A 25,244-nucleotide genomic window follows, 5' to 3' on the forward strand; every position below is an offset into this window, starting at 1 on the left:
GGCAGGAATTTCTCTATTTTTCAAACACTGGAGCGTAGCGGCGCTGCCATCAGGTCTAGTAGCTCCTGTAATGTGGCGGTACAGTCACATCATTTAAATCAAATCACTTAGAGCAGTGGTTCCCAGCCTGGGGTCTGGGACCCCCGTGGGGGGGGGGGGGGGGCTTTGTCTGCTCTGAGGTTGTCAAAATAAGTAAAATTATGATAAAGCTCTTAAAAAAACTGTTAACACAATGGTCTTTAGGTAAGAAAAAAGCCTGTGAAGAGCCACTTCCTCAGCATTTTATCAAAAGAAAAAAAAAACTAATGGATGTTGATTTTTGGCAACAATATAATTTCTTTGTTAGGGTCTCGGGGTGTTAGCTTGTCTTTGAAACGAGTAGGCGGGGCTCCAAGTGAAAATGGTCAGGAACCACTGAGTGCCCCCAGACTTTACAGACCTGGGTTTCCTCAGGGGGATCACCCACCCAGGAACTAGAACTGTCCCTTCTTAGCCTCCAAGATGAGACCAGGCATGTTCAGGGTGGTCATCAAACTGACGTACGTAGCATTTCCAACAGCGTGGTTAAAGCCTTTACATGGTGGATGGTCAGTTTATGCTCCTTTAGCCTCTGAAATCAGTGTCAAACCTGCAGCTCTTTCCTCACAAACATGTACACACATCCTGAAAACCCTGCAGAGATGCTGAGGAGTAAATCCACTCAGATTTTACAGCTGAATCTTTATGTTTCTGTCTTTGTAGCAGCTCCAGATAACATCATGTTTGCACCACACTACCAGAGCCGTGTCCATCTGATCAGCATCGGAACACCGCGGGCACATCCCTCAAACTAAAATAAATCCACTATTTCTCTTCTGTTATTGGAGGATCAAGTCTGCATACATGGGGTTCAGCTAAACCCCACCAGGCCAGCAGTAACTCAGGTAAATGTTCTTTTCTATACTGATGATGGTTAAAATGACAGACTGGACTTTTTAAAGCAGGTGGTGATGAAGAAGAGTAAAAACCTTCATTTTTGCTTCAGTGCTGAATACTGTTATGTATGAAACAATGAATGTTCAGTTATGAGCCATCGTACTGATGAAGACGGTCTTCATCGATGAATAATGTCAGTGAGACCCAGGGTGAGATAGGAGCGGGCTGCTGAGTGCTGACGTAGAGTCGATGTTCAGTAAATGATCTAAAGTTAAACACAGCTCAGTTTGCATCTTTAGATGACCTGCAGGGAGAGAGGAAAGCACCAGTGAATGCATCCTGAACATATTTCTACTGTTTTAGTCTGAATATTTCAGGACTGAGTCCAGCTGTCTCTAGGCAGCAGTATTAGAGTTTCTGCCCCGTCTTCCTCCTCTCTATCATCTGTTAGCTGTGGATTCCTGTCGGTGTAGATAAGAGGAAGCACATTCAGCTGATCTCCATGTGACTTTTGTTTATTTCTGCTTCTTTGCATACTATTTGTGTATCTCTCCCGCTCTGGCTGCATCTCTTCCTGATTCTTTTCTGTCACACATCAGCAGAGCTTCAAACTTAAACCTGGATAAAAATAAAGTTGTGTCGTGATGTTCCTCACGTGTCTGTGTTTGAGTCCACACCCTCTATTATGCCGCAGTCATCCGCACCGCCTCATCACCTCTGCCTCTACCTGTCCACTCACGTTCATCCAGCCCTCCGCCTCCAAACTTTCCACGCACACTTCCAAGTCTCTCTGCATCTCTGTCCATCTGCCCATCTGTACTCCACTGACACCTGCAACTCCCTTTTACTCTTTTTCAATGATAAAATCCACAAAATCCACCAGCACCTAGACTCTAATCCATCACCTCTCTCCTCTGAAATTCCCCCGCACTCTGTCACTCTCCACCTTCCAACTTCCTGCCCCTTCTGACATCTCAGCCCTCATCCATAAATCCAAGCCCTCCACATGTCAGCTTGATCCCCTCCCCACTGCTTTGGTCAAATCCTGCCTCCCCTCTCTGCTCCCCCTCATATCTGCCATCATCCACTCCTCACTCACCACTGGAATTGTTCCCTCCCCCTTCAAAACTACTTCTGTCACCCCTATTCTAAAAAACCTGGCTCAGATCCTAACAACTTCAATAACCTCTGCCCCATTTCAAATTTACCCATCATCTCCAAAATTCTTGAAAAAATAGTCGCCACTCAACTCCACTCCCATCTAACTCATAATTCCCTCTACGAACAATTCCAGCCCGGTTTCCGCCCCCGCCATAGTACAGAAACAGCCCTCATAAAAATCACCAATGACCTCTTCATAGCAGCTGACTCTGGTTTGCTCTCCATCCTCATCCTCCTCGATCTGAGTGCGGCCTTCGACACTATTTCTCCCGCCATCCTCCTCAATATACTATCCTCCATCGGCATCACTTCCACCCCCCTTCACTGGTTTCACTCCTACCTCTCAGGTCGCACTCAGTTCATCCGTCTCAAATCATTCACATCCCAGCCCTCCCCCGTCACTTCAGGTGTGCCCCAGGGCTCTGTCCTGGGGCCCCTTCTTTTCATCATTTACCTCTTTCCCCTTGGCAATATCTTCAGAAAATTCACCATTCACTTCCACTGCTTTGCGGATGACACCCAGCTCTACCTCTCCAGTAAACCCAACTTCTCACTTCCACCCCCCTCCCTCACCAACTGCCTCTCTGAAATTAAATCCTGGTTCACATCAAACTTCCTCAAATTAAACAGTGATAAAACAGAAATCCTCCTCGTAGGCACAAAATCCATTTCATCCAAAACTGACAGTCTCTCCCTCACTATTGACAGCTCCTCAGTCTCCTCCTCAGTCTCCTCCTCCCCTCAGGTTAAGAGTCTGGATGTCATCCTCGACAGCTCTCTATCTTTCCAAGCTCACATCAATAATATCACCCGGTCTGCATATTTCCATCTACGCAACATTAACCGCCTCCACCCCTCCCTCACCCCCCATACCACTGCTATTCTTGTCCACAGCCTCGTTACCTCCCGTATTGATTACTGTAATTCCCTCCTTTTTGGTCTCCCTCACAAGTCTCTCCATAAACTCCAACTGGTCCAGAACTCAGCTGCTCGCATCATCACCAAAACTCCCTCATTTCACCACATCACCCCCGTCCTACAGCAGCTCCACTGGTTCATGGTTAAATTCAGGGTAGAATTCAAAATCCTCCTGTATGCATTCAAGGCCATCCACAATCTCGCCCCCCCTTATCTCTCTGATCTCCTCCACATAGCCCCCTCCTCCCGCTCCCTCAGATCCTCCTCCTCCATCCACCTCACCGTGCCCTCTGCCGTCTGAGCACTAGAGCTTTCAGCTGCTCTGCTCCCCAACTTTGGTACTCACTTCCACCAGACATCCAAAACATTGACTCTCTCCCTCTCTTCAAATCAAGACTCAAAACCCACCTGTTCAGATTAGCCTACTCTTTGTAATTACTTTGTCCTATTTTATATTGTGTTTGCTTTTATCTATTGTTTTTATTTTATTCATTTTTATCTGTAAAGTGACCTTGAGTGTTCAGAAAGGTGCTTATAAATAAAATATATTATTATTATTATTATCTCAGCTACCAGCACCATCCTCCACAGGCAGTCAACTCTCCAGCGTCAGACTGGATTTGTCCCATCTAAAGGTAACATTAGACACGTTTAGAGGAGTAGTCCTCCTTAACTGAATCTGAAGAGCACTAAGGATGACTTCTGTAGTATCCCATCATTCACAGGGAGCCAGCACTAGGCAGACTGTGCTCTCCATAGAAATGTCCCTACAGGGCTTCCTTAGATGGACCTTTCCTGTCCTACATGTTCTTATAAAGATGTTGGATGGTGAAAACAGATCTACTACAGCTAGTGAAAGTGTTGGAGCTGTTTGCTAGGAGACTTAGCTCCGCCCCTGCCTTTTTCTACCATAGACTGAACCAAACATGGATGCTCTGCAGGTCTCAGTCACGTTACCCATCAAGCCTGAGCTCAGAGAAACCAACAGAGCCAATAAATCTTCACCACATCTTTGCTAACACATGCATTAATACAGATACCACAGGACTAATGCAGCCAAAACAGTTTCTGATAAAACCAACAGCCATAAAATACAGATCACCTTTATTTAATTCTCAACACAGAGTAACAAAGAGCTTCACAGCATCAAAATAGGAAACAATAAGTTCAGAAGAAATCAATAAAACTGCAAAAACCATCAACAGTCAAGGAAATATGAGCAAGAATAAACTATAAATATAAAACTCACAGCCAGTTAAAACAATCATAAAACAAGATTAACATGACTCAGGTCAAACCATTGAGACTCAGATCAATGAGAATAGTGGGCAGCAGTAGAAGCTGATGCAGAACACCACTCTGATCCAAACAAACAAGCATGGGTCATCATCTCTTTAAAGATTCCAGGAGAAATCTGCGCCTGTTCCAACACCAGTAGTGTACCATCCTGCCAGCATCCTGCCAGCATCCTACCAGCATCCTACCAGCATCCTACGAGCAACATACCAGCATCCTACCAGCATCCTACGAGCAACATACCAGCATCCTACCAGCATCCTACGAGCAACATACCAGCATCCTACCAGCATCCTACCAACCTCCTACCAGCATCCTACCAGCATCCTAACAGCATCCTACGAGCAACATACCAGCATCCTAACAGCATCCTACGAGCAACATACCAGCATCCTACCAGCATCCTACCAACCTCCTACCAGCATCCTACCAGCATCCTAACAGCATCCTACGAGCAACATACCAGCATCCTAACAGCATCCTACGAGCAACATACCAGCATCCTACCAGCATCCTAACAGCATCCTACGAGCAACATACCAGCATCCTAACAGCATCCTGCCAGCATCCTACCAGCATCCGACGAGCAACATACCAGCATCCTACCAGCATCCTGCCAGCATCCTGCCAGCATCCTGCCAGCATCCTACCAGCCTCCTACCAGCATCATACCAGCATCCTACCAGCGTCCTACCAGCATTCTTCCAGCATCCTACCAGCACCCTACCAGCATCCTACCAGCATCCTACCAACCTCCTACCAGCATCCTACCAGCATCCTAACAGCATCCTACGAGCAACATACCAGCATCCTAACAGCATCCTACGAGCAACATACCAGCATCATACCAGCATCATACCAGCATCAAACCAGCATCATACCAGCATCAAACCAGCATCAAACCAGCATCATACAAGCATCCTACCAACATCCTACCAGAATCATACCAGCATCAATTCAGCATCATACCAGCATCCTGCCAGCATCCTACCAGCATCCTACCAGCCTCCTACCAGCATCATACCAGCATCCTACCAGCGTCCTACCAGCATTCTTCCAGCATCCTACCAGCATCCTACCAGCATCCTACCAGCGTCATACCAGCATCCTGCCAGCACCATACCAGCATCTTACCAGCATCCTACCAGCATCCTACCAGCATCATACCAGCATCCTACCAGCATCCTACCAACATCCTACCAGCATCATACCAGCATCATACCAGCATCCTACCAATATCCTGCCAGCATCCTGCCAGCATCCTACCAGCACCATACAAGCACCATACCAGCATCATACCAGCATCAAACCAGCATCCTACCAGCATCCTGCCAGCATCATACCAGCATCCTACCAACATCCTACCAGAATCATACCAGCATTAATACAGCACCATTACAGCATCATACCAGCATCCTACCAATATCCTACCAGAATCATACCAGCATTAATACAGCACCATACCAGCATCATACCAGCATCAAACCAGCATCATACCAGCATCAAACCAGCATCAAACCAGCATCATACCAGCATCATACCAGCATCAAACCAGCATCATACCAGCATCAAACCAGCATCAAACCAGCATCATACAAGCATCCTACCAACATCCTACCAGAATCATACCAGCATCAATTCAGCATCATACCAGCATCCTGCCAGCATCCTACCAGCATGTTATTAGCATCAAACCAGCATCATACCAGCATCATACCAGCATCAAACCAGCATCAAACCAGCATCAAACCAGCATCATACCAGCATCCTACCAGAATCATACCAGCATCAAACCAGCATCAAACCAGCATCAAACCAGCATCATACCAGCATCCTACCAGAATCATACCAGCATCCTGCCAGCATCCTACCAGCATGTTATTAGCATCAAACCAGCATCATACCAGCATCATACCAGCATCAAACCAGCATCAAACCAGCATCAAACCAGCATCATACCAGCATCCTACCAGAATCATACCAGCATCAAACCAGCATCAAACCAGCATCAAACCAGCATCATACCAGCATCCTACCAGAATCATACCAGCATCAATGCAGCATCTTACCAGCATCCTGCCAGCATTCTACAGCATCATACCAGAATCATACCAGCACCATACCAGCATCATACCAGCATCAAACCAGCATCATACCAGCATCCTACCAGCATCATACCAGAATCATACCAGCATCATACCAGCATCCTACCAGAATCATACCAGCATCAAACCAGCATCCTACCAGCATCCTACGAGCAACATACCAGCATCCTACCAGCACCATACCAGCATCATACCAGCATCATTCCAGCATCCAACCAGCATCCTACCAGCATCATACCAGCATCAATACAGCATCATTACAGCATCATACCAGCATCCTACCAATATCCTGCCAGCATCTTACCAGCATCCTACCAACACCATTCAAGCACCATACCAGCATCAAACCAGCATCATACCAGCATCATACCAGCATCAAATCAGCATCATACCAGCATCCTACCAGCATCATACCAGCATCCTACCAGCACCATACCAGCATCATACCAGCATCCTGCCAGCATCCTACCAGCATGTTATTAGCATCATACCAGCATCTTACCAGCATCCTGCCAGCATCCTACAGCATCATACCAGAATCATACCAGCACCATACCAGCATCCTACCAGCATCATACCAGCATCCTACAAGAATCATACCAGCATCATACCAGAATCATACCAGCATCATTACAGCATCATACCAGCATCATACCAGCATCATACTAGCATCCTCCCAGCATCCTACCAGAATTATACCAGAATCATACCAGCATCATTACAGCATCATACCAGCATCCTACCAGAATCATACCAGCCCCCTACCAGCATCATACCAGAATCAAACCAGCATTATACCAGCATCATACCAGCATCCTACCAGCATCATACCAGCATCATACTAGCATCATACCAGCATCATACCAGCATCATACCAGCATCCAGCAGGCATCCTGCCAGCATCATATCAGCATCCTACCAGCATCATACCAGCATCCTGCCAGCATCATACCAGCATCATACCAGCATCATACCAGCATCCTGCCAGCATCATACCAGCATCATACCAGCATCATACCAGCATCCTGCCAGCATCATACCAGCATCCTACCTGCATCATACCAGAATCATACCAGCATCCTACTAGCATCCTACCAGCATCATACCAGCATCATACCAGCATCCTAACAGCATCATACCAGCATCCTACCAGCATCCCACCAGCATCCCACCAGTATCCTACCAACATCCTACCAGCATCCTACCAGAATCCTGCCAGCATCCTGCCAGCATCCTACCAGCATCCTACCAGCATCATACCAGCGTCCTGCCAGAATCATACCAGCATCATACCAGCATCCTACCAGCATCATACCAGCATCCCACCAGCATCCTGCCAGCATCCTACCAGCATCCTACCAACATCCTACCAGCATCCTACCAGAATCCTGCCAGCATCCTGCCAGCATCCTACCAGCATCCTACCAGCATCCTGCCAGCATCCTGCCAGCATCCTGCCAGCATCATACCAGTATCCTGCCAGAATCATACCAGCATCCTACCAGCATCATACCAGCATCATACCAGCATCCTGCCAGCATCATACCAGCATCCTGCCTACAAGCTGTGCAGTAGGGCTGACACCTGATTTGACCAAGATTCCTATTCGTCTTGCGTGTGCATGTGAAACAGTGGAGAGATGGTTTTGTGGTCTTTTTTCTTATACGAGCTTTGACAGTGTTGGACAGACACACAGAAGAGGGTGTGTGTTAATGTGTGTGTGTTGGTGAGCGAGTGTGTGTTTCTGCTGTCAGACTAACAGGGACTGTTTAATTGGTTCTAGCTTAACCTTGGTTTCTGGAGCTAACTGGACTCTGGTGCTCAGAGTTTGTCTTGCTTAGTTTTCTGCTGCTTTCCTGAGTGTGGAGTATTGTGTGTGTGTGTGTGTGTGTGTGTGTGTGTGTGTGTGTGTGTGTGTGGGGGTGTGTGTGTGCGTGCGCGTGTGTGTGTGGGTGTGTGTGTGTGTGGGTGTGTGTCTGACAGAAGGACAGTCTCTCTATGAATGTGGAGTAATGTGTGTGTGTGTCCGGTTGAAGTGTTTGCTGCTGAGGATTGCAACAGAAGTGTGCTCATTCAGTGTGAGCCCACGCCCTGCTCCACCTGAGGCTGCTGTTTTCCTGTCAGTACTGACACTTCTCTGGAATCATCCACTCTAAAATACACAAGAACACATCGATACACTAATCAGGAAGTATCAATTATCCAATCAGTCATGTGACTGAGCCTGGACGCCGTCACATTAGGGCTTATAGGGGTGAGTTTCTCTGTGCACGTATTTCATTTAATCGTGGACTCAACAGCACGTTAGATCCTGTATTCCCCTCCACACAGTCACAAACAGCCAGTGTCTCACACACACACACACACACTCGGCCCTGTTTCTAAACAGCAGTGTGCAGCTAGAGCCATGTTTACTATGCCTGTATGTGTGTTCGTCTGTGTGGAAATTGAAAACGGCTGTAACTGGCTGTTGAAAGCTCTTTGCTATTCTACACACACTCACGCTGCTGCCAGCACATTCTCAGTTCACCTTCAGTACACAGAGCAGGACGAGGAACACGTGCAGCAAACACACACACCTTCACACACTCCAGAGAAGGAGGGCCACGACTGTTTGAGTGGAATGTTCCTTTAAAAAGGTCCTGATAAGGAGAATAAACTCATTTCAAAGACATCTAATGTCTCTGAGCTGAAAACGCCACTAGGAGTCAGTGGAGAGGGAGAGGAGCATGTGCAGATGGAGGGAGAGGAGCATGTGCAGATGGAGGGAGAGGAGCATGTGCAGATGGAGGGAGAGGAGCATATGCAGATGGAGGGGTGACAAAGGCAGAGATGGAGGAGTGTGGGAGGTCGATGGTTCATAATGTCATCCTGATATAGCTCAGACAGAAATCAATAAGCTGTCTGCAGCTCTCAGATAGAACTTGAAGGTTCTGTGACACTGCTGCAGGTCGCCGCTTCCTCTGAGCACCCTAATGCCAACAAACAGGAAGTGGAGATTTTTCTGATCAGCAGCTATCAGGAGATGTTTACAGGCATGCTCAAATAAAAAATATTCAAACATGACTATGGGCCATGAGTCCATGCTGGTCATTTTCCTGGGACGTCCCACTCAGGATAGGACACTCAGTGATGTCACCATGTGTTGTATTTGAGGTTGTCTGTCAGCTCATAGACTGTGGAGAGAATCTGACCAACCCTGTGTGATGTCAGCTGTCTGCTTACCATAAATGGACTCAAACAGCTCCTGAAGCCAATCACAGAGGCTTCCATATTGAAATCGCATCTCGACCAAACTTTGGATCAACCTAACGGCCCACCCACTAAGTGCCACTTCCTGTCGGAAGCTAGCTAGCATTCTGGTTGACAGAAACGGAGCCTCTGCCTGTCGAGCTATCTGTCGATCAAATGAGATGAGCCAATCAGTGCACAGTGAGGTTTTTTTCCTAAATATAAACTAAACCATTGTACTCTAACCCCCCCCCCCCCCCCCCCCACCACACACACACAGTTTAGAAATATTATTTTTTGTACCACGATCGTTTGGATTATATTTAGGATGAAAGCTGATTGGCCCATGTCATTTGATTGACAGATAGCTCGGCAGGCAGAGGCTCCGTTTCTGTCAACCGGAGAGTTATTTTTTTCCACTTTTCTGCCACTTTGTGATCTGTTTTGACACCTTTTTTACACCTTCAACACATCTATGTGACCCTTTTGCCAACTGTTGCCCACTTTTGCCTGTTTGACATTTCTTTGCCCAATTTTGCCATTTTTTTAATCACTTTTAACCCATTTTTACCACTTTTTTTTACACCAATTATTTATATAGCACCTTTCAAACAAATTCCAGCTCAAAGTGCTTTCTAGGATTGTACAAAAGTGATGACAAAAAGGTAAAATGGTTAAAAAAAAAAAGGTTTAGAGACTAATGCACACAAAATTAGTTCACTAAAGTTGTTAAAAAGATGAATAATAAGAAAAGAGAGAGATAAAAGACAAAGCAGAAGAGGGAAGCATTTATAAAATAAGAAACTTTAAAATTAGCATAAAAAACAGTAAAAGTAATAATGAACAATGGTAAAAGATTTAACATTCCAAATAATCCAAAGCCTGTAATACTGGACATAGAAACACAGATGATCATAACTAGAGTTAAATAAAAACCAAAAACACAAAAATTTAGATTTAAAATTTTCTATAAAACATAGAACAAAACAGAACAATGGTTGAGATAATCTGTAAAGTACTATATAAAAGCCAGACTGAATAAATGGGTTTTCAGCTTGTGCTTAAAAGTCTCCACAGTCTCAGCTCCTCCCAGGCTGTTCGTCCACCGTACTTTTTAGTTCTGCTCTGTGGAACAGCCAAAAGAGAAGTAACAGAGGATCTGAGGGTCCGTCCAGGTTCATAAACTAAAACCATCTCTGACAGGCAGTCTGGGGCGAGGCCATGTAGAGCTTTATAAACTAATAGAAGAATTTTAAAACCATTACAGAAATTAACAGGCAACCAGTGCAAGGACTTTAAAATAGGAGTAATAATTAACCCTAATGGGTCACCTGTAACTCATTTTGCCACTGTTTTAACACTCTCAACAAGTTTTTGCTCATTTCAACCTCGTTTGGCCACTTTTTACCAATTTTCTCCTATTTCTGACTTTGTTTTGCCACTTTATGCCCAATTTTGCCATGTTATTTCATCACTTTTAACCCATTTTTGCCACCTTTTGCCATCTCCGTGATCCCCAGTTGGCTGGGCCCCAGAAAGCTCTCCCCTTTACCCCCCTCATAGCCCACCTCGACTGTTAACATTATTTATGGAGTCTGTCTTCTATCCATGTAAATATGGTGTGCTTTGAGATTCTGGCCTGACCTCAGGTGTGCCATGGGTGAAAAAGTTTGAAAACCACGGCACTAAACTATGATATGAGATTATATCTGAACTATTACTCCACAGTGGCTTCACTCTAACTAAAGATGGCAGAAATCCTCCACCTTTACTGACAGCTCACGTCCCGCCACATAAATGTGAACCTTTAGCTGTAACTGGCTCTCTGATTGGGCGTGTCTAGACCGTGTCTTTGAACACAGCTCAGTCTGTGTTTAAAGTATTAGTGTGGATATGTTTGTGAAATAACAGTAGGAGCAGCTTTAGGAGACAACAGAAGAAGATGTTTCATCTGAGAGCAGCCCTGTGCCTTCATGTTAGCAGTAGGATCAGAGTTATGATGCCCTGAGGAGACACTGACTACTTAATTAGACATGAGCCTGAGTGTGTGTATGTGTGTCTGAGTGTGTGTGTGCGTGGCAGATGGCAGGAGTGCCCCCGTTGGTTCTCTGCCATGTTGGTGAAGTACCAGGATATGATCAGACACGCGATGGTCCTGGACCGTCCCTCCTCTTGTTATCTGACAGCAGCAGTGACTCATGTGTTCAAACCACAGGATGTCTGGGAGTCTCATCACGTTCCACCCTACATGTTTCTACTACAGACAGAAACGGCGCTGGTTTTCCTTCAGACTGCAGCCTCGTGGGTAATGTGATGTACCATGATCAGCAGAAGGACCTTCCTGTCTGTTTGAATCAGGACTGCGATAAAACTGTTTCAGGCTGACGTCTGTCCTAACATATATCATAAAAAGATCCACTCTTACACAATCCATCTGTGCTTCACAGCTCTTCATCATCATCATCATCATCTGTGGTTTGATGGTTTCAACATCAGACGTTGGATTTTGTGCTGAACACGCCCTGAGCTCAGCAGCTTCCTCATAGAGACCAACAGGACAACACAAAGAGAGGAAACAAAGTCCTACAGCACGGCTTCATACAGGCAACACCACACCAGGACAAACATGTAGACAGGGGAGGTCGTCACGGCAACAGAGCCTGACACCATAATTATTCAATCATGGTGATACCGGTTTTAAAACCATGGCAACAAAACTGAAGTCACTGACACCTGATGGGGATCGTTTCTTCTTTCAGCATAACATCATCTAGAACACTGGAGCGCTGTGTGAAATCCAAATAAAAACAGAATAAAGTGGCTGCTGCTCCACAGTCCTGGGTCTTCTCACTGAGAGAGAGGTCTGACAGGCCAGGTCAGGATCCGGACTCTTCTTCTGTGATGAAGACGGCGGTGTTTCTGGATCCTGTTCTTCTCCATGATCCAGCTCTAACTGTCTCTGTGCATGTACTCTGTAGACAGACTTCTGGAGTGTTCCTGAGCCCATGCACTGATTTACTGTACAGAATCATTACCACTTACTTTTCCAGCCTTTTGTCACCCTGTCCCTACTTTTTTATATGTGCTGCTGCCATCAAATCCATAAAGAGCTAATATTATCCATGAAATGGTCACATGTTCAGTTTAACATCTGACAGTCAGAGTTGGGTAGTAACGCGCTACATTCACTCCGTTACATGTACCTGAGTAGTTCTTTTTAAATCCTACTCCTGAGAGTACTTATTGATCATGGTTATAACCAGGGCTAGTGGACCAAAGCTGTCTTTGGTTTAAGCTTCAGTTTGGCTTGCCAAATTTGCTGAGTGATGATCAAGATAAAAATTCATAAATTGGAGCTAAAAAATGAAAATTAAATAAAAAAGGGCAAAAGTCAGAAATGAGGCCAGTTCATAAGATTAATTTGATAAATATGAACTAAAAACCATGAACACATGATAAAATAAATATAATGAGATGAAAAAGTAAGAACTGCGAGGTATAAATTCATCCCATAACTGTGATTAACAAACATAACCTGACTGCTGCTTTATGTATTACGTTTTTTCATGTCTTTTAATTTTGGTAAGTGATGCTCCTTCATTTCTGACAGCGTGCAGTTTACATTACCGTCCCTGAATAATATGTTCTAACGCAAACGTTTCATAAATTGCACAAAATGAAATTACTCACCACCTAAGTGGTCTTTTAATAAGGTATTATTTACTCTTACTCAAGCACTTATTTTTATCAGTACTTTTACTTCTACTGGAGTAATTATTGTTCAGTAACAGTACTTTTACTGAGTACTGTAACAGTGTCCTCTGCCCTCCGCTGCTGAGGAGTTTTTAATGTTCTACTGTGATAAAATATAGTTATAGAGCAGATTATTTCATCCTGTTTGACCTGTTACACAAACTCCCACAGCTTTAATTTATTTAATTTAGGGCTGAATGATTTGGGAAAATAATCTAATTGCTATTTTTTTTACCCAAAATTGTGATTTAATACACGATTAATTCTTAAGTCCCTCATGCCATGCATTTTACAACAGAAACCATCAATAATTCATTCTTTACTATATAACAACACAATATTCAATTAAACTAGGCAAAACTTTTTTTAAAGATCCAAATGTGATGATTATTTTTACTCACTTTGCAAATTTGATGTTAACTGTTGAATTAAAGGTAATGACATTTTTAATATAATTCTCATATTTAATAAGAAAAAAATACAAAAATAAAGAAAATTAGATTTTTTTGTACATTATTCTAAAAATATGGCACTAGAATGATTAGATGATATGTGATGCATAACATCTCTGCAGCAAAAAAGTTCTAAACTGGTATTTAGACACAAATTCCAGGTAAAAAAAATATTGCTCCTTCTGCGATTTGAAAACTGCAGCAGGCCATGTCGCAACTTCATCTAATTTGCAATGAATTGCCCAGCCCTAGTGGAATTGGGATTGTAGAAGAACTCTGCTGTAGCCTCCTTCTAGTTTTATTCTCATTCTGTTAGTTTGACAACAAAAACTCAGTCTGGTTCCTTTTATGTGAAAAATGTTCATTAAGAAGAGTTCAGCTTGATTCAGATCCTGATTCTGGTCCATTAGATCCCAAACAGACTTGGGTTACAAGGGATAGTTCAGAATTTTAGAAGTCTGGTTGCATAAGATACTTAGAGATACTAATAGCATTAGCCTCCAGATTTCACTGTTTTCCCTTTAAAGAGAAATTCTCTGTTTAGGCTCTGCAGGTTAAAATGACAGAGCATCCTTCATCAGTCTTTTCTGTCTGCTGCCTGTGTGCATGACTCTGGGTCAACTTTGATCTCACATGATCAATGAAATCTGACTCCTGCTCTTCTCTTCTGCTAATTTTCTGCTGCATGGGCTAAACATTTCCTGTGAAATACAGACTTTTATAAAGACAGAAGATGGTGGGTTGTTGGAGAACTTATGCAATAAGATGGGTGTAGCAGTGGCAGACATCCTCTTTTTATGCCTCATTTTTATTTTGGGAGGTTAGCTTCTTCTTTCCCTCCACTGAAACTGAGATGTTTAGCCCACTGATTTTCTAGAGTCTAAGTATTTCTACTGACAGTTGGTTTCATGAATAAGAGTAAGATTTAAAACAGAGTTAAAGCAGTAGTCAGTGGTTTATTCTTACTATCGCATGCCCAAAAAAAACAACAACACAACCTGTCAGGTTACTAAAGCCATCTAACAGGATAACACACTTCTGCTCCGCCTCCTCGCACTGCACTCTCACTGGAGGAAAACCAGCAAAGGACGATACTTCAGCCAATGAGGAGGCTAGAACTCACAGCCAATCACAGCTCAAGTCAGCGAGAGGGTCCCTATTGGCTGCTGTAGTAGGTGCACTTCCACCTCTCAGCTCAGTAAGGAGTTAAAACAATGGTGGCGTTACGGCGGCGTTACGGCGGCGTTCGGTCCTCTGTAGAATCTGTTCATGTTGAGACCAAGTGTTCTCTAACCTGTGATCCAGACGCAGAGCAAAATCACTCCATCAGAGCTCTACAACCACCAGAGCTCTACCACCACCAGCTCTACCACCATCAGAGCTCTACCACCACCAGAGCTCTACCACCACCAGCTCTACCACCATCAGAGCTCTACCACCACCAGCTCTACCACCATCAGAGCTCTACAACCATCAGCTCTACCACCATCAGAGCTCTACCACCACCAGCTCTACCACCATCAGCTCTACCACCATCAGAGCTCTACAACCACCAGCTCTACCACCACCAGCTCTACCACCATCAGAGCTCTACAACCACCAGCTCTACCACCATCAGCTCTACCACCATCAGAGCTCTACAACCACCAGCTCTACCACCACCAGCTCTACCACCATCAGAGCTCTACAACCACCAGCTCTACCACCACCAGCTCTACCACCATCAGAGCTCTACAACCATCAGCTCTACCACCATCAGAGCTCTACCACCATCAGAGCTCTACCACCACCAGCTCTACCACCATCAGAGCTCTACCACCACCAGCTCTACCACCATCAGCTCTACCACCATCAGAGCTCTACAACCATCAGCTCTACCACCATCAGAGCTCTACCACCATCAGAGCTCTACCACCACCAGCTCTACCACCATCAGAGCTCTACCACCACCAGCTCTACCACCATCAGAGCTCTACCACCACCAGCTCTACCACCATCAGAGCTCTACCACCATCAGCTCTACCACCATCAGCTCTACCACCATCAGCTCTACCACCATCAGAGCTCTACCACCACCAGCTCTACCACCATCAGCTCTACCACCATCAGAGCTCTACAACCATCAGAGCTCTACCACCATCAGAGCTCTACCACCACCAGCTCTACCACCATCAGCTCTACCACCATCAGCTCTACCACCATCAGCTCTACCACCATCAGAGCTCTACCACCATCAGAGCTCTACCACCATCAGCTCTACCACCATCAGCTCTACCACCACCAGCTCTACCACCATCAGAGCTCTACCACCATCAGAGCTCTACCACCATCAGCTCTACCACCATCAGCTCTACCACCACCAGCTCTACCACCATCAGCTCTACCACCATCAGCTCTACCACCATCAGAGCTCTACCACCATCAGCTCTACCACCATCAGAGCTCTACAACCACCAGAGCTCTACCACCATCAGAGCTCTACCACCACCAGCTCTACCACCATCAGAGCTCTACAACCACCAGAGCTCTACCACCATCAGAGCTCTACAACCACCAGAGCTCTACCACCACCAGAGCTCTACCACCATCAGCTCTACCACCATCAGCTCTACCACCATCAGAGCTCTACCACCATCAGCTCTACCACCATCAGCTCTACCACCATCAGCTCTACCACCATCAGAGCTCTACCACCATCAGCTCTACCACCATCAGAGCTCTACCACCATCAGAGCTCTACCACCATCAGAGCTCTACCACCACCAGCTCTACCACCATCAGAGCTCTACAACCACCAGAGCTCTACCACCATCAGCTCTACCACCATCAGAGCTCTACCACCACCAGCTCTACCACCACCATCAGAGCTCTACCACCATCAGAGCTCTACCACCATCAGCTCTACCACCATCAGAGCTCTACCACCACCAGCTCTACCACCACCATCAGAGCTCTACCACCATCAGAGCTCTACCACCATCAGAGCTCTACCACCAACAGAGCTCTACCACCACCAGCTCTACCACCACCATCAGAGCTCTACCACCAACAGAGCTCTACCACCATCAGCTCTACCACCATCAGAGCTCTCCCACCATCAGCTCTACCACCAACAGAGCTCTACCACCACCAGCTCTACCACCACCATCAGAGCTCTACCACCAACAGAGCTCTACCACCATCAGAGCTCTACCACCATCAGCTCTACCACCATCAGCTCTACCACCATCAGAGCTCTACCACCATCAGCTCTACCACCATCAGCTCTACCACCATCAGCTCTACCACCATCAGCTCTACCACCATCAGAGCTCTACCACCATCAGAGCTCTACCACCATCAGAGCTCTACCACCATCAGCTCTACCACCATCAGCTCTACCACCATCAGAGCTCTACCACCATCAGAGCTCTACCACCATCAGAGCTCTACCACCATCAGAGCTCTACCACCATCAGAGCTCTACCACCATCAGCTCTACCACCATCAGAGCTCTACAACCACCAGAGCTCTACCACCATCAGAGCTCTACCACCACCAGCTCTACCACCATCAGAGCTCTACAACCACCAGAGCTCTACCACCATCAGAGCTCTACAACCACCAGAGCTCTACCACCACCAGAGCTCTACCACCATCAGCTCTACCACCATCAGCTCTACCACCATCAGAGCTCTACCACCATCAGCTCTACCACCATCAGCTCTACCACCATCAGCTCTACCACCATCAGAGCTCTACCACCATCAGAGCTCTACCACCATCAGAGCTCTACCACCATCAGAGCTCTACCACCACCAGCTCTACCACCATCAGAGCTCTACAACCACCAGAGCTCTACCACCATCAGCTCTACCACCATCAGAGCTCTACCACCACCAGCTCTACCACCGCCATCAGAGCTCTACCACCATCAGAGCTCTACCACCATCAGAGCTCTACCACCAACAGAGCTCTACCACCACCAGCTCTACCACCACCATCAGAGCTCTACCACCAACAGAGCTCTACCACCATCAGCTCTACCACCATCAGAGCTCTGCCACCATCAGCTCTACCACCAACAGAGCTCTACCACCACCAGCTCTACCACCACCATCAGAGCTCTACCACCAACAGAGCTCTACCACCATCAGAGCTCTACCACCATCAGCTCTACCACCATCAGCTCTACCACCATCAGAGCTCTACCACCATCAGCTCTACCACCATCAGCTCTACCACCATCAGCTCTACCACCATCAGCTCTACCACCATCAGAGCTCTACCACCATCAGAGCTCTACCACCATCAGAGCTCTACCACCATCAGCTCTACCACCATCAGCTCTACCACCATCAGAGCTCTACCACCATCAGAGCTCTACCACCATCAGAGCTCTACCACCATCAGAGCTCTACCACCATCAGAGCTCTACCACCATCAGCTCTACCACCATCAGCTCTACCACCATCAGAGCTCTACCACCATCAGCTCTACCACCATCAGCTCTACCACCATCAGCTCTACCACCATCAGAGCTCTACCACCATCAGAGCTCTACCACCATCAGCTCTACCACCATCAGCTCTACCACCATCAGCTCTACCAGAGCTACATGTAAGCTACAGCTTCTAGCTGCATGTAAGCTAAGGTTTCTGGATGTGAGTGTGCTAGCTCCAGGCTCTCTGAGGCCAGGCATGGGGGTTATCTGTGCCTGATTTAGACTGGGAGCTGCTGATGTTGATTGGGTAATGAATGAGCAGAGGTTAAAACTGGAAGTGGGCCATCTGAGAGACGGTAGCAGGGCTGGATGGGGGTGGATTTGACCGGCTCAGTGTGTGTGTGTGCTCTTTGATGTTTGGTAAGCAGGCTGCCCTTTGCTGTCTGTCTGTTGTTTCACTGCTCTCAGATGTTCATCGTTAACACTCTCTTTTTTCCATTTGGCCCTGAATGCATCTCAAGAATGTGCAGGAAGAGGTTATGTGTGAGTGAGGTTGTAGACTGGTGTCTTTACTTCTTAAAAACTGGAGTAACATCAGCACGGGCAGACGGATGAGCTCACATCTAAAGTGAGAGCTACTAGAGCAACAGAGACTGGAACTTTAGGAGTCATGTACCATAAATATTAAGGTTATCATGAAACCACAAAGTTAATGTAGATATGATCCTGGAAATATCAGTTTAAATACCATAGCAACAAAAACTGAAGTCCTGGGTACCTAATAAAGGCTCACTTACTGGTTTGATTGATCATAAATGGCAGAAAACTGCTGCACATCGTCTTAAATTGCACTAAATTATTTTGATATTGTTAGTTGCCAATGTTTTGTGCTGTTAAGACAGTATTAGGGGTACTGAACCACTGAAAAGGAGGAGAGTATCCGGTGCTGGGTGCTCTGGTCTAGATCAGCATTAGGGGTACTGAACCACTGAAAAGGAGGAGAGTACCCGGTGCTGGGTGCTCTGGTCTAGATCAGCATTAGGGGTGCTGAACCACTGAAAAGGAGGAGAGTACCCGGTGCTGGGTGCTCTGGTCTAGATCAGCATTAGGGGTGCTGAACCACTGAAAAGGAGGAGGGTACCCGGTGCTGGGTGCTCTGGTCTAGATCAGCATTAGGGGTGCTGAACCACTGAAAAGGAGGAGGGTACCCGGTGCTGGGTGCTGTGGTCTAGATCAGTAAGGGGTCTTCCTGATCATCTCTATCGATGTTTAATCTACAGATTGATGATAAAATTGATGAATTAAAAGTGCCCTGTTTAGGCCCCACTGTGGGATGTGTCCTCCCCTCTGGCCCTGTGATCCGGCCCTTCAGGAGAACTGTCTATCTGATGGTGTGAGGCCTGGTAACCACTGACACCTATCAGCTATCAGCCTCATGAACCAGTCATAACTGATATCAGCCCTGAAGGATCTGTACTGGGTAACCCCTTATCATCATTCGCCTGTCTGCTTTGAAAAGGGCTTATAAATAAAGGTTACTATTATATTATGATGGATTTATTTGATCAAAATCAGGTTTAACGTTCTGGTAGCATGAAAACCCTGTAGATCTAGATCACTGGTTCCCAACTGGTGGGTTGGAACCCAGAGCTGGGTTGGGGGTCTGATCTCAGTGGGTTGTAAATGTTTATCTGGATAAAACTATGGCCAAAATTCTAACACCTATGGAAGCCAGAGGCCATTGACAGTGAACCACATGAAGTCTGTGATTATTTCTGCATTAATTAGTGCATGAAAGGTTTTAAAGACGCCTGCAGAAAGGCCTTTGACCTCTTGAAGCCAGAGGTCCCCTCTGAGAGGCACTGGCAAACACAGAGTGAAATAATGCAGAATATAGGGATGTTGCACATCAAATTGAACAGTAGAACCTGGGCTACAGGATGGTATAAATCTTTTTACATGCCCCAAACACAACTCAAATAACAACTAAATGAATGAGGATGTATCAGACTCCCTACAGCTCCGCTGTGTCAACCCACTCGCCATATTTCCAGCTCTACCGCTACGACACTTCATGCAGAACACACAAACCACACCTCAGATGAAGGGTTAGTTTTTTATAGACAATGAAATTTTTGCTGTGTGATGTCTTCATTTACTCTTCACCAGTATCACATATGCTCCTCACAAGTGTTCCCTTTACTACAACAACAAAATTATTCAAATAGACCTTGTGGCTGCAGAGATTTACCCATTTTATTATGGGTATGCCATTTTTGAGCAGAAACCTTAAAAACAGGCTCAGGAATCAGAAGGTTAAGCTCACAGTAGTACCACTCCTGCAGTCTGCAGAAGGACCTTGATTTTAGAAAGGAAAAACTTTGATTTTTATTTCATATTTGGACCTTTTCAATTAATAATTTTGCACTTTTAAACACACAATTTTTGATTTCATATCATATTTTACATTTTAAATTCACAAATATTAATTTTACCTCATATTTTGAGCTTTGAAACTCGTGATTTTGAATTTTCTCTCATATTTTGAGCTTTGAAACTCAGGATATTGAATTTTATCTCATATTTTGAGCTTTGAAACTCAGGATATTGAATTTTATCTCATATTTTGAGCTTTGAAACTCAGGATATTGAATTTTATCTCATATTTTGAGCTTTGAAACTCGTGATTTTGAATTTTATCTCATATTTTGAGCTTTGAAACTCGTGATTTTGAATTTTATCTCATATTTTGAGCTTTGAAACTCAGGATATTGAATTTTACCTCATATTTTGAGCTTTGAAACTCAGGATATTGAATTTTATTTCATATTTTGAGCTTTGAAACTCGTGATTTTGAATTTTACCTCATATTTTGAGCTTTGAAACTCAGAATATTGAATTTTATCTCATATTTTGAGCTTTGAAACTCGTGATTTTGAATTTTATCTCATATTTTGAGCTTTGAAACTCGTGATTTTGAATTTTATCTCATATTTTGAGCTTTGAAACTCAGGATATTGAATTTTACCTCATATTTTGAGCTTTGAAACTCGTGATTTTGAATTTTATCTCATATTTTGAGCTTTGAAACTCGTGATTTTGAATTTTCTCTCATATTTTGAGCTTTGAAACTCGTGATTTTGAATTTTACCTCATATTTTGAGCTTTGAAACTCTGCATATTGAATTTTATCTCATATTTTGAGCTTTGAAACTCGTGATTTTGAATTTTCTCTCATATTTTGAGCTTTGAAACTCGTGATTTTGAATTTTACCTCATATTTTGAGCTTTGAAACTCAGAATATTGAATTTTATCTTATATTTTGAGCTTTGAAACTCAGGATATTGAATTTTATCTCATATTTTGAGCTTTGAAACTCGTGATTTTGAATTTTATCTCATATTTTGAGCTTTGAAACTGAGGATATTGAATTTTATCTCATATTTTGAGCTTTGAAACTCAGAATATTGAATTTTATCTCATATTTTGAGCTTTGAAACTCAGGATATTGAATTTTACCTCATATTTTGAGCTTTGAAACTCGTGATTTTGAATTTTATCTCATATTTTGAGCTTTGAAACTCAGAATATTGAATTTTATCTCATATTTTGAGCTTTGAAACTCAGGATATTGAATTTTACCTCATATTTTGAGCTTTGAAACTCGTGATTTTGAATTTTATCTCATATTTTGAGCTTTGAAACTGAGGATATTGAATTTTATCTCATATTTTGAGCTTTGAAACTCAGAATATTGAATTTTATCTCATATTTTGAGCTTTGAAACTCGTGATTTTGAATTTTATCTCATATTTTGAGCTTTGAAACTCAGGATATTGAATTTTATCTCATATTTTGAGCTTTGAAACTCGTGATTTTGAATTTTATCTCATATTTTGAGCTTTGAAACTCAGGATATTGAATTTTATTTCATATTTTGAGCTTTGAAACTCAGGATATTGAATTTTCTCTCATATTTTGAGCTTTGAAACTCGTGATTTTGAATTTTCTCTCATATTTTGAGCTTTGAAACTCAGGATATTGAATTTTATTTCATATTTTGAGCGTTGAAACTCAGGATATTGAATTTTATTTCATATTTTGAGCTTTGAAACTCGTGATTTTGAATTTTACCTCATATTTTGAGCTTTGAAACTCGTGATTTTGAATTTTACCTCATATTTTGAGCTTTGAAACTCAGGATATTGAATTTTACCTCATATTTTGAGCTTTGAAACTCATGATTTTGAATTTTATCTCATATTTTGAGCTTTGAAACTCAGGATATTGAATTTTATCTCATATTTTGAGCTTTGAAACTCAGAATATTGAATTTTATCTCATATTTTGAGCTTTGAAACTCAGGATATTGAATTTTATCTCATATTTTGAGCTTTGAAACTCGTGATTTTGAATTTTATCTCATATTTTGAGCTTTGAAACTCGTGATTTTGAATTTTATCTCATATTTTGAGCTTTGAAACTCAGGATATTGAATTTGATCTCATATTTTGGCCTTTTAAACTCACAACTTTAACTTCATATTCTCATATTTCACCTTTTAAATTCACAGCTGAGAATTTTGATCATATGTTGATCTTTTACATTCCTGATTTTGACTTTCAGGCTCATATTTCTGCCTTATATCTTATTTTTTTCTCTTCTATTTTTCTTTGTATTTTGTGTTTTGACATTTTGATCTAATAAGTTTACCTTATCTTCAGATTTTGAGCCTTTAAACTTCTCATCTTGATATTGTTAAGTTGCTGTTTATGGGGTTTATCATCAGAGCTAAGTTGTTTTTATTTCCCATAATTCATCACTAGTGAAAATCAGTGTTGATCCTGCTTGGCCCTCAGGTCAGACCTAAATCCACATTCTGACACCCCTGATTCAGATTGATTTCTGCTCTTTTTCCAGATAAATCTCACAGACAGAATCATCCTGGTTTGTTCAGCTCCTTCACTGTGGAAAACTGTTTCTGAGATTCATGAGGAAGAGCAGGAGAGATTCTGAAAGTTCAGCTTTGAATGTAAATGAACCAGAGGATGTGAAATAAGAGCCAACGAGGAGCCATTAGAATGACAGAGGTGCTGATAATGTGACCCTAGGTCGTGTGGAGGAAGTGAAAGGGTTAATCTAATTGTGTTTTTTACCTTCATGTCGTTCATGATGAGCTGGAAGAGCCCTCCCAAGGCGCTGCATTCCTTCTCTATTCCCGCATCCATTTTTCCACAGGCTCGGAAAAATCCTCTTCAACTTCCCAAACTTTTACCCTCCGTCCTCCTGCCGAGAAAAACTCCCACCAAGTTCAGGAAAACTCCAGCAGAAGAACCGACAGGGCCTTTTTTATTTATTGGAGAGAGGAGAGTTACACCACCCCGAGGTTAAAGTCCACCTTTAAAAAAAGAAGAGCCAAAACCAGCAGAAGAAAAACCCACAGTTAGGCTTCAGTCAGCCGATGCTACCAGCCGGCCAGCACCATAAACCTCCGAGAACAGCCCACATCATGACTGAAGCACAGAGCACACCGTCTGGAAATGTCGGAGAGCTCTTCTAAAGTTCAGCTGCTAAAAACCCGTGAGAGGGAAACACAGCTAACCGCAGCTAGCCTACTCTGCTAGCGAGGTTAGCCGTAACTCCGCTAGCAACCTGTGACTGAGAGAGAGAGAGCTCTCCCAACGACAACACACTCTCCACGATCAATCAGCTCATCCAGAAAGATCGATACCCTTCTTATCCGCAGTCAAGCGCCACTAATATTCCCCAGAGTTTGGTTTTCCCGGCTGATTTCAGGTGGTTTTCCTCGGAGTTTTGACGGTAGATCCAGCCGTTTTCCTCCGGTTACTCCAACGGGAGTCCTAACCTGAAGTCAATGATGCCGCCTTCACGGACTCCCCGGATGATCCGATATCCTGAGTTGGGAGGTCGATCCCCAACTTCGGGTAACAAAAAATCATTGACTGCTGACTCCGGGTGAAACGACGCTCAGATCGTTTTACAGTTTAAACAGGTTTATTTAACCCCATCTAACCCTGTGAGTGATTCTAGAAACCAGAAACACGTTTATCAGCAGCTCCGGTACCGCGCTGGTTTCATACACCTTTCAGGAAGCTCGTTTGTCCGATTGTTATCTTAACACATGAATGCTGAGGGAGTGTAAACCCGATCACAACTAAAGCCGGACACACTGACAGACCTCACATCCGGCCAAACCTTTCAAAATAAAGCCTTCTTTGTCGTTGAAGTAATATAGGGCTGGCAATCATAAGATATATATTAACAGAATAAACTCTAAGAAAACTAAAATAAGCACAGTTTATCTCTACAATCCTCTAGAATAAATAATATTAATAAATAAAAAATAAACATTCAATTAAAAAAATAAATAAATAAATGATAAATATTAAAATACTCTTAGAGTATCTCTGGGGCAGGCATACACAGATGAAATGATGCATTATGTTAAAATGTAAGCAGGGAAATAAACGTTGAATAGAATATATTCTAATATAAATGTTAAAACAGGGACTGGAGGACACAGAAACCCATTCAAAGAGCTTCACAGAGTCTAAAACATGTTTAAATCTTAACAGCAATGAAGTTTATCTTGTCTTACATTATCTTTAAAAAGGATTAAAGTAGAATTAAAGTATAGATACCCCAAATACCTGTGCTTTTTATCGAAATTGGCCCAGAGAACACAAATGAAACAAAAAATTTTAAATTAGCCAAAACCCGGACTGAAAATATGCAATAAATGACAACAACAATTTCAGTACTATATGATAATCTGAGATACCTCAGGCTCTGCTCTGTCAGACACGCGTTCAAGAACAGGAAAAGAAAACAATTATGGAATAAAAAAAAAAAATGTAACCCGTTTCCTGTCTGTGCTTAGTTCCGGTCACTTGACGCTGGCGTCAGTGGACTGTTGAGATACGTTGTGTTACAACGACGGGGCAGTCTAGCGGGGCGGAGCTACAGAG

General features: G+C 43.8%; 1 protein-coding gene across 1 annotated transcript in view; it reads right to left on the reverse strand.

Annotated features, from left to right (window-relative positions):
* The window catches only part of mtss1 (MTSS I-BAR domain containing 1), a 94,788-nt gene extending 69,546 nt beyond the window's left edge, over window positions 1-25,242 (reverse strand). Inside the window, exon 1 of the mRNA XM_041816014.1 lies at window positions 23,412-25,242. Within this exon, the coding sequence (XP_041671948.1) occupies window positions 23,412-23,483 (72 nt within the window). The 5' untranslated portion in view covers window positions 23,484-25,242. The remainder of the gene's footprint in view (window positions 1-23,411) is intronic.
* Between the last annotated feature and the right edge of the window lie 2 nt (window positions 25,243-25,244).

Source organism: Cheilinus undulatus, linkage group 3 (genome assembly GCF_018320785.1).
Source record: "Cheilinus undulatus linkage group 3, ASM1832078v1, whole genome shotgun sequence".
Lineage (NCBI taxonomy): Eukaryota > Metazoa > Chordata > Actinopteri > Labriformes > Labridae > Cheilinus > Cheilinus undulatus.